At 38.2% G+C, this 10,534-nt stretch overlaps 2 protein-coding genes across 2 annotated transcripts; both read right to left on the bottom strand.

Annotated features, from left to right (window-relative positions):
- Nucleotides 1–2,244: 2,244 nt before the first annotated feature.
- On the bottom strand, nt 2,245–5,640 carry LOC114174533 (the record flags this gene model as incomplete). Its single annotated transcript, XM_028059369.1, has 3 exons — nt 4,413–5,640; nt 3,442–4,355; nt 2,245–2,994 (listed from the first exon to the last, which is right to left on the bottom strand). Coding segments are annotated over exons 1-3 (2,892 nt in total), but the record flags the coding sequence as incomplete, so codon positions are not given.
- A 4,048-nt stretch (nt 5,641–9,688) lies between these two features.
- LOC114173312 (dirigent protein 10-like) lies at nt 9,689–10,165 on the bottom strand. The gene has a single exon (XM_028057608.1). It carries the CDS (start codon nt 10,163–10,165, stop codon nt 9,689–9,691), a length of 477 nt encoding a protein of 158 aa, XP_027913409.1.
- Between the last annotated feature and the right edge of the window lie 369 nt (nt 10,166–10,534).

Below are 10,534 nucleotides of genomic sequence, written 5' to 3'. Positions count from 1 at the left end.
TTGAGGGGGGAGTGTGCAAATAAAATCTGGGGGTGCATTTAGCTCCTAATTTATTCTTTTTCAGAATTTCTTGATTTTGGACTTATTTTGTAACTTTGAATATTTAAAATCACACTATTAATTGACCAAAAATAAATTTCAACTGCATTAACAAACGTTAGAATATCCAATAATATTTTATGCAACTAAAATCAATTTTTACGCCACTTTTACCAAACTTACTCAATAAATCCAATAATCACAAATCCTAATTAAATCAATCTTTAAGCACAGAAAATTCAATTAAATCCCCAAATTTAAATATTAAATGAGGGCAAAAATTTGAACTCATCACACACCCACACTTATCCTTTTGCACTCCTGGGCAAAATTGAACAATTTCAAAACTTTTTTCTGAGGTCTTTTATTCCATATTTTCAGTGGATTAAAGAAATGAATACCAATGGAAACAGATCAATCTTTTAGAAATCATGTTGTCATGCACAAACAAATGGATAAAATTCTATTTTTCACACATGAGTTAATCTTTTGAGTTTACAAGATAATCAAATATGAAAGAGAAACACTCAAGTTAAATATATATTTTCTCACCAAGATTCGCTCAAGTGTTTTGGCTTGTGTTTTCACTCAAAATACCCATGCAAGTAAACACTCTCAATGCTTAGCAAGACTCTAATATTCACAACGTTCAGAAAACATGCATTCAAAAATCATGAGGACTTTTCACAGGTTATAATGAGGCCAAGGCAAAGGTAGGAAAAACTTTAGGATTTGTGTGTTTTTGAAATAGTAAGGAAGAAAGAGTTATGGAGCACAGTTTCAAAAACAATCTTTACTTCTTCTTCTTTTTTTTCTCTTTTATCCTTTATTTCTCTTTTTCAGACAGCAATCATTTTTCATTTCAACACTCTGTTATCAACAATTATTTTCCTTTTTGCCATTTTTACAACTTTGTGGGGGAAATACTCACCCCCACACTTTATTCCTCAACCAATCTCAACATAATCCACTAGCTCCTTCTTTCTCCCTAAGGTAAGGAAAAAAAAATGGTCTTTTTCTTTTTAAGGTTTAACAGTATGCTCAAAACAAGAAAAAGAGGTTTAAGCTCAAGGGGCTACCAATGGATCAATGTTATGGTTAGCTTATTTGGCCAAGTAGCTAAAAACAAGAAATGCCTCAATCATATCAAATCATGCATGTTCACCTAAGATGCAAAACAACAGAATCAAGCTAAACATTTGAGTACCAACAAGACACGAGCAAATCACACAAGAAAAATAGGCATGACACACAGTAGTTCATCCTTACAATAAAGCTCAAAACTCACAAGGTCAAAAACTCTTTCACAAAAGATTTATTCCAGAAACTCTCAAATCAACTCAATCAGTAATTCACAGAAATAATCCATTCATAGCACATGACTCTTATTTTCCCAGAATTATGATCGTTCCAATTAGTAAATCAAATCCAAAAATCCAATGTCAATATGTTTTATTGAAAGTAGAAACTTTTTTTTTTTAATAAAAACAAACAAAATTAGAAAAACAAAACAAATAGAAAACAAAAACAGAAAAAGGGGGAAATCTCCCCACACCCCCACACTTAATCCATGCATTGTCCTCAATGTATTCAATATGTATAAAATGCAAAGAAAAAGTATGAAGTGTACTTACCTCCTCAAGGTGGAAGGTATGAGGGAGAAGTCAAGTTCATCCTATCCATCGTCTTGTTCAGCATATCTTGATTTTCATTGAATATCCGAAGACGATGCCCATTAACTTTAAAAGTTCTTGCTGAAGATTCTTCCTTGATCTCCACTGCTCCATAAGGGAAGACTTCTGTAACAATGTATGGTCCTTCCCAAGTAGAACGCAACTTACCACTCATGTGACCAAGCTTGGATTTGTATAGTAACACCTTCTGGCCTATCTTGAAATCCTTTCTAGCCACAAGCTTTTGGTCATGGAACTTCTTGGTTTTCTCTTTATAGAACTTTGAATTTTCATAGGCTGCAAGCCTAATCTCCTCTAGTTCTTGCAACTGAAGCTTTCGCTCATTTCCTGCTTCTTCCAAATCCAAGTTGCATGCTTTCACGGCCCAATAGGCCCGATGTTCAATCTCCACAGGTAGATGACAAGCCTTTCCAAAAACCACCCTGAAAGGTGACATACCTATAGGTGTTTTGTAGGCTGTCCTGTGTGCCCAATCCTTTTGCAACAAGTTGGAGAGAGGGTTGGCTATCTTGCTGAAGTCCTTGATAAACCTCCTGTAAAATCCTGCATGTCCAAGAAAAGATCGAACCTCTTTCACAGAAGAGGGGTAAGGCAATTGTGAAATAATATCAATTTTAGCAGGATCTACAGATATACCATTCTTGGAAACAACGTGACCTAAAACTATACCTTGTTCCACCATAAAATGACATTTTTCAAAATTTAGAACAAGGTTAGTTTCTTCACATCTCTCCAAGATTCTAGCAAGATTAGACAAGCAGTGATCAAAAGATGAACCATATCCACTAAAATCATCCATAAAAACCTCAATACAATGCTCCAACAAATCTGTAAAAATACTCATCATACATCGCTGAAATGTTCCAGGAGCATTGCAAAGGCCAAATGGCATTTTCCTATAAGCATATGTACCGAATGGACAAGTAAAAGTAGTCTTATGTTGATCCTCTAGGGCAATACAAATCTGAAAATACCCAGAGAATCCATCAAGAAAACAGTAATGAGACTTACTTGCCAATCGATCTAACATCTGGTCCATGAATGGTAAAGGAAAGTGGTCCTTCCTGGTGGCCTGGTTTAGTCTTCTATAATCAATACATACCCTCCAGCTATTCTGAATACGAGTAGGAATCAACTCGTTCTTCTCATTCTTGACCACGGTGATCCCAGATTTCTTGGGGACCACATGTACAGGACTCACCCAAGTGCTGTCAGAAATAGGATATATAATACCTGCTTGTAGCAACTTGGTGACTTCTTTCTTCACAACCTCCATCAGTTGAGGATTCAGTCTCCTCTGAGGTTGCCTCACTGGCTTAGCATCCTCCTCCAAGAGTATTCTGTGCATGCAGAAAGAAGGACTAATACCAGGAATATCTGCCAAAGTCCAGCCTATTGCTTGCTTGTGATCTTTGATAACCTGCAATAGCTTTTGTTCCTGCTCGTCAGTAAGCAAGGCAGATATAATAACAGGGAGTTTCCCATCCCTCTCAAGATAAACATATTTCAAATGAGATGGTAAAGGTTTCAACTCCAAAGTGGGTGGCTGTTCCACAGATGGCAACATTTTATTGCCTAAGGTAATTTCAGCCACCTCAGCATCACACTTGGACGCCACAGAGGTATCAAATAGTGACACCGCGTCCTCAACATCACCTGTTTTAAAATTTTCTCTTTCGTCTAAAATTGAGCCCGAAACATTCGAAAAAGAAAAATCCAAAGAAGAAGAAAAACCAGATAAAACGTCCAAAAGTCCAAAAGCATAATTGTTCACTACATTACTCAATAAATCAATGCAAAACAAAGAATGGTCTTCAATTGGGTGCTTCATGGCTTCTAGCACGTTGAACTGCACCTTCTCATCTCCTATCTCCATAGTTAAGGATCCTGCATGCACGTCTATCTTGGTACGTGCTGTCATCATGAATGGTCTTCCCAAGATGATTGTGGTTGAACTCATTCCTTCATCATCCTTCATGTCCAAGATATAGAAATCTGTAGGAAAAATTAACTTGTCCACACGGACAAGCACATCTTCTAGCACACCTGCAGGGTTAACTGTGCTACGGTTGGCCAATTGAATGACCACACCAGTAGACTTAAGAGGTCCAAGATGAAGTGAAGTAAAAACATATAAAGGCATTACATTAATAGAAGCTCCTAAATCTAACATAGCATTGTCAAAGTTAGTACTTCCTATAATGCAGGGAACAGAAAACATACCTGGATCCTTACACTTTTGCGGCATTCTGACTGCAGGCTTCTTAATTAAGCTAGAGACATTCCTTCCCATGTTCACTACCTCTTTGTCCATAATACGCCTTTTATGTGTACATAATTCTTTGAGAAACTTGGCGTATTTAGGAATTTGTCTCACAGCATCCAACAAAGGGATGTTTATCTCCACTTTCTTGAAAGTATTCAGGATTTCTTTGTCTAACTCCTCCATCTTTTTAGTTTTTGGTTTCAAACGGTTTGGATAGGGAGGAGGAGGAGAATAAGGAGAAGGATTTTCAGAGGAAGTATTAGGGGATACCAACCTGGAGTTATCACTGGGTGTAGGCATCTCAGATGTTGCTTGTGTTGCTTCATCTAATCTTCCTCTTTCATCATTAGGTACAACTTCATTGTCCTTATCTTCATCTTCTTGGGCATCCCCAAGACCTTGTATTTGCTTACCCGATCTTAAAGTAATAGCACTTACATTTCTCGGGTTGATTACAGTTTGTGCAGGCAAATTGCTTGAGCCTTGTTGAGACTTCATCTGATTTAACTCATTTGCCATTTGTCCAATCTGATTTTGCAAGTTCTGATTGGTTGCTTCCATTGTCTGTTTCAACTCATTGATTTGTCCCTTCATCATGTCAGCCATCATTTTCATCATTGCCTCCATGTTTGAATCACCAGAGGTTGTCGCTGGTTGTGGTTGTTGCCTCTGTTGAGGTGGAACATAGACTTGTTGGTGTTGAGGCTGTTGATTTCCCCATTTCTGGCTGGGATATTCCTTCCAATCTGGGTTGTACTTGTTGGAGGACAAATCATGGTTGTATTGCTGCCGAGGTGGTCTATTATTGCCATAGATGTTTGCAGCATATTCTTGAGGTTGTTCATTGTCTAACGTCCCTGTCTCTTTTAACATAGAACAAGCCTCTGTAGGATGATTAGTAGAAGCACAAATTCCACATAAAGTAGAAGGAATAGGCTTTTTCTGTAAGTCTGTCAAGGTCCTTACCATTGCCGCTAAGTCATCCAACTTCCCTTCTAATTTCTTGTGATCTGCAACATATGAAGCTTCTACTCCATGGGTTCCCTTCAATAGAGTTATAGAATTACTCCTTGTGAAAAATTGTTGATGGTTCGAAGCCATAGTTTCAATCAATTGTCTTGCATTCGTTGGCGTTTTGTCCACCAATGACCCTCCACTTGCAGCATCTATCATTTGTCTATCCATGATACTCAATCCCTCGTAAAAGTATTGAATGAGGAGATGCTCGTTTATTTGGTGATGAGGACATGAAGCACATAACTTTTTGAATCTTTCCCAATACTCGTGAAGACTTTCTCTTTCTTGTTGCCTTATCCCATAAATATCTTTGCGAATAGCAGCAACTCTAGATGCTGGAAAAAACTTTTCCAGAAATAATCTTTTCAGAGTCTCCCAGGTATTGATGGATCCTGGCGGAAGGCAGTATAACCAATTCTTAGCGGCATCTTGCAATGAGAATGGAAAAGCCTTAAGCTTGATATGTTCCTCTGTCACCGTTGTAGGTCTCATGGATGAACAAACAACATGAAATTCCTTCAAGTGATGGTACGGGTCTTCTCCTGCTAATCCATGGAATTTGGGTAAAAGATGGATTAACCCAGACTTAAGCTCACATTCTCCATCTGGATATTGGATGCACATGTTTTGTGTAATTGCTGCATCCGGTGAAGCCAACTCTCTTATTGTTCTTTCTTCCATTCTATCTTCTTGAATTTCTGGTTCAGGTGACGGATCAGAAGATATGTTAATCACTGGAGGTGATTCTAGTGGTACACTTTCAGTGGTAGGTTCAGATGATGATGGTGCTCCTTCAGTACAACACCTGAGATCAAGTCTCCTACGTGATTTACGCAAGTTCCTTTCAAGTTCTGAATCAAGTTGATAGAATTGACCTGGATTGGCCCGAGTCATGCACTATGCAGGTCCACCTGAAAGTGTTTCCCTGTGTGTTTTTTTTTCCTCCTATTCTTGTTTTGGAGAAAGATTTCAAGAAAGAAATGAGTTAAGATGTCGTTGGGTCTACTCCCAGGAAAGAGAGGTGCGTCACAATGGACAACTTAAATACCAAGTCTTTCCTAGACAGAGTTTTCCAAACTAGTCTCAAAAAATTTCTTAAAAGAAATTCTTAATCAAAACAAAAATAGAAATTTGCTTGGAATATATTAACAGAAAACTAGATACTACAAAATAACAAACTATATCAAACGTATATGCGTAAAATAAATAAAAAATAAAATAAAATAAATTAAAATAAAATAAAATAAAATAAATAAAAACAGAATCAAAATAAAAGAAATACTAACCGTATTCCCCGGCAACGGCGCCAAATTTGATATCGCTGTCGTTAGGCGATCAAATTACCACTACTTTAGCAACTTCAGTATTGCCAGTTTGTAGTGAAGAAAATAGTTAGGGTTAAGATAACCCTGAGTCGTCTCAAACCGAATACGGAATTGATCTCAAATATTTGATTCTCAAAAATGCAATTTAAAACTAGCAACTATAAAAATAGGGAGGTTTTGATATGCAAAGAAAATGACACGGAAGATTGTAAACACAGTAATAGTAAATAGGTCAATTCCACTGCTTTTTCTAAATAAGATTCTTCATTGGTTATCTAGAGATTATTGTTAAATTAATTATTGTTGTTGATTTACAAATAAATCAATGTAAAGACTCAATTCATTTGTTGGCATCCTCACTTTTAATCAAAGTACAGTCTCAATTAAAAGTGAGAATTATTAGATTGTCCATAGTAAATTCAATCAAAGTATAGTCTCAATTAATTTTACTATGCCTAATCATGTCTATTCCTTTGTTTCTTTACCAAATAGAAAACTTAATTAATCAAAGTAAAGTCTTGACTAATTTTAGTTAAAGTAATTACCTCTAATCAAATTAAAGTCTCAATTATTGGCAAAAACTTATTTAATCAAATGAAAGTTTCTAAACAAAATCAAAGTAAAGTCTCAATTTAATTTAAAAACCTTTTAACTCATATGATTAGCATGCATGTAGATTTAAAATCATTATTTTCTATTCGATTAAGAAGCAAAGGACATAGATAAACAAAAACCACAACAATAATCAAAATAACAAAACATATAAATTCATCTAACCTCAGAATCCATTTAAGAAATTACAGTGGAATCAACCCTTAAAGCTTAGCCCTCCATGGCTTTGATGGAATACATGATGATATGAAAGAAAGAAAATAAAAGAAAGAATGAGAGATGTGGTGGAGACGGTATCTGCCAAAACCAGAGAGTTCTAAGTGTCTAAACTGTCAGTTGTCAAAATTGTCAGTTGTCCCCGTTTCTGCTCCCTTAAGTCTCTTTATATAGGCTTCAACTGGACTTTGGGCTTTATCTGTCAGTTGCTAAAATCTTTTATTTTTATTTAATTAATTAGCAACTTAATTCATGTCCAATTTCCAATTCTGCCCCTCTCATTTAAGCATTTTTACAAAATTGACCAGAGTTTGACCAGTTTGACCAGAGTTGACCAGAGTTGACCAGTTTTGACCATTTTAGTGTCCATTGAGAGGATGACACGTGGCAGCTCCTTCTCTCTCCCAAATTAGGGTTTCCGCTTGCTCCTTTGGCTGCAGAGAAGTGCAAGGTTCGTGTGGAAGCTGCTGCGACGGCGTGGTGGCTTCTCCGGTGGGCGTGGTGGTTGCAGGTGCAGTGGTGGCACTGGTTCGCGCGAAGATGATGCTACAGAACAGGTGGTGAAGAGGCGTTGCTGTTCGTGGTGGTCGTGCGCGGAGAAGATGGAGATGGCGGTGTTCTGGTTCGCTCTCGGTGGCTGCCATGGCTGACGCGTTGTGGAGAAGCTTCGCGGAGGAGATGAAAATGGCGTCGCGATGGTGGAAGATGGTGGCGGAACAGTGGCGTTCTGCGCGAGGCTCGATGGAGATGGTGGTGGCGTGATGGATGCTCACGTTCGCTGCTGCCATGGAGAAGAAGGTGCGTTGCTCCGGTGGTGTTGCGGAGGCGCGCTGGTTTCCATCGCTGCTCGCGGAGGCGTGGTGGTCTTGCGGTGGCAGTTTCGATGGCTGCGGTGACTGCGGAAACGGTGGCCGGCGGGAAGGAGATGAATGTGCGGTGGAGATGGCGGCGGCGGCGGCTGCCATGGTGGTGGAAGGAGAGAAGAAAATTAGGGTTAGGGTTTTGGGAGATGAAGATGATGACGTGGCAGAATCTGATTGGTTAATTTGGTGAGGTGGGGATTATGACACGTGGCGGCTTATGGTTGGCTAATTTTAAAAGGTGGGGATTGCCACATGGCATGATCTGGTTGAATGGAGTTTAAGTGGTAGGAGGGGTGCAACTTAGTGAAAATTGGGGGTGCAGAACAGGTTTTTGTGGTCCACTTGAGGGGGGAGTGTGCAAATAAAATCTGGGGGTGCATTTAGCTCCTAATTTATTCTTTTTCAGAATTTCTTGATTTTGGACTTATTTTGTAACTTTGAATATTTAAAATCACACTATTAATTGACCAAAAATAAATTTCAACTGCATTAACAAACGTTAGAATATCCAATAATATTTTATGCAACTAAAATCAATTTTTACGCCACTTTTACCAAACTTACTCAATAAATCCAATAATCACAAATCCTAATTAAATCAATCTTTAAGCACAGAAAATTCAATTAAATCCCCAAATTTAAATATTAAATGAGGGCAAAAATTTGAACTCATCAGAGAGTCGCATTCTTGAGCTTGTGGTTGTGGAGGTGGTCGTCGCAGAGGGCAGTGTCGAGAGTCGCATTCTTGAGCTTGTGGTTGTGGAGGTGGCCGTCGCAGATGGCGTCGTCGTCGTCGACGGTGTGGTTTGGGAGAAGAGTTAAGGCGTTGTGGTGGGTTTCCAAGAGAAGGGGAGTGGAAGACGAGATGAGGTCGTGGCGGCTGAATTGGTGAGGGAGGAAGTGAGAGAGAGGGGTGAATTGCGGCGCTGATGAAATTTGTAAAATTAGGGTTTCTAGGCAGGGTTATAGGCTTCGGTTCTATTTCAACCGAGGCCTAAAACTGCCCAATATTGCCTCGATCGAAAAGCAACCGAGGCGAAATGTGTTCTCGCAGGCGCCAATTTTAAAATTTTCATTTCTAGGCTGCCTAATAGGCTTCGGTTCTTAAGGAACCAAGGCCTAAAGCCACTTACGGCACCAGTTGTTTGTAGAACCGAAGCAATATAGGTTGCTGAAATTGCAAAATTGCCACCGCCTCCTTATAGGCTTCGGTTCCGCCATAACCGAGGCCTATAAGGCGAGGTAAATTATCAAATCTGCACTAGTGGAAGGACAATTGGAACAAAGAGCCAACAAACTATATTTGTACCGTAATGTTGCATGTTGAATAACCCAACTAGTATAACAACAGCAACCAGCACCACTACTTCTGCAACTTAGGAAAAAATGAGAAAAAGAATAAACTTTTAAAGACTAAGAACATAAAATGGTTGAATTTGACATAAAATAATATGATTTAGGACTTCAGCACTGATGAACTTAGTGTTTGAAAAAATCATTTTGATTGAAATTCAATTATGTTCTGTTTGTAGATTTTGTCATATTATATCTCAATACTAAAGAGAAAACATATATATACTTCATTGATTTTCACATTATAAATGCATATAATTAACTAAGGTACACATCAAACAAGAGGAACTTCGAACTTGTCACTTATCCATCTTTTGAACCTACTTTGTGGACAACCTTAACTGCAACATAGCCATTAGCATCATAGTACTTCCTAGTTCCTCCAATAATAGCAACATGTGACTCAAACACATCAATCTTGAGCACTCCAAAAAGTCTTAGTGCATCACCCTTCAAGAAACTTGCAGTGATAGCCACTATGTGGCTACTTCCATCCTTAGAACTAACAACATAAACTCCTTCTGCTTTTCCAACGTTTTTCACTTTATCTCCATCACTTTCGAGCATATCCTCATCTATGGATGTTATTGATCCATACTCCAGCTCTTGAAGTGTTGCTCTGGTGGGAAAAGAGAACCCAATAGTAGACAGATCAAGGGTTTTAGAAGGTGCATTATTCAGTGGAATTGTTGCAGTGGATTGGGGTATTTGATCAGTCACATTTACAGTTGTTGGTTTCTCTGAATATTGTGTGCTACTACCATTCAACACATCCCTCATTAAAAATGTTATCTTTTAATGGCCATGGTTATGGTTAGAGGAGGGAACATTGGTAAGAGTTCTTCGTGTGGAAGAAAACTTAGTCATGAACAGAAGTAACATGAATATTACCACAAGATAAGGAATTGGTCTAGCCATTGTTGCATAGCTTTCATTTCACAATAGTTTGCATTTTCATGCTTCATTCATATATAGGCTTCATCACAGGAGTCGTAGAAAATTAAAGAAAAAGCACTGAGAAAAATAAATGAAGACACAAGCACAATCTGCAGATACAACAAGCTGTATCACAGCAAAACCACATCAACTTGAAAGCCTCAAAATTAACTCAAACAAAACCAAAATAATAAAGAAAACGGTTAGCCACCA

This window comes from Vigna unguiculata, chromosome 2, assembly GCF_004118075.2.
Source record: "Vigna unguiculata cultivar IT97K-499-35 chromosome 2, ASM411807v1, whole genome shotgun sequence".
In the NCBI taxonomy this organism is placed as follows: Eukaryota; Viridiplantae; Streptophyta; class Magnoliopsida; order Fabales; family Fabaceae; genus Vigna; species Vigna unguiculata.
The sequence above is the reverse complement of the archived record's forward strand: the minus strand, read 5'-3'. Positions and strand labels throughout refer to the sequence as shown.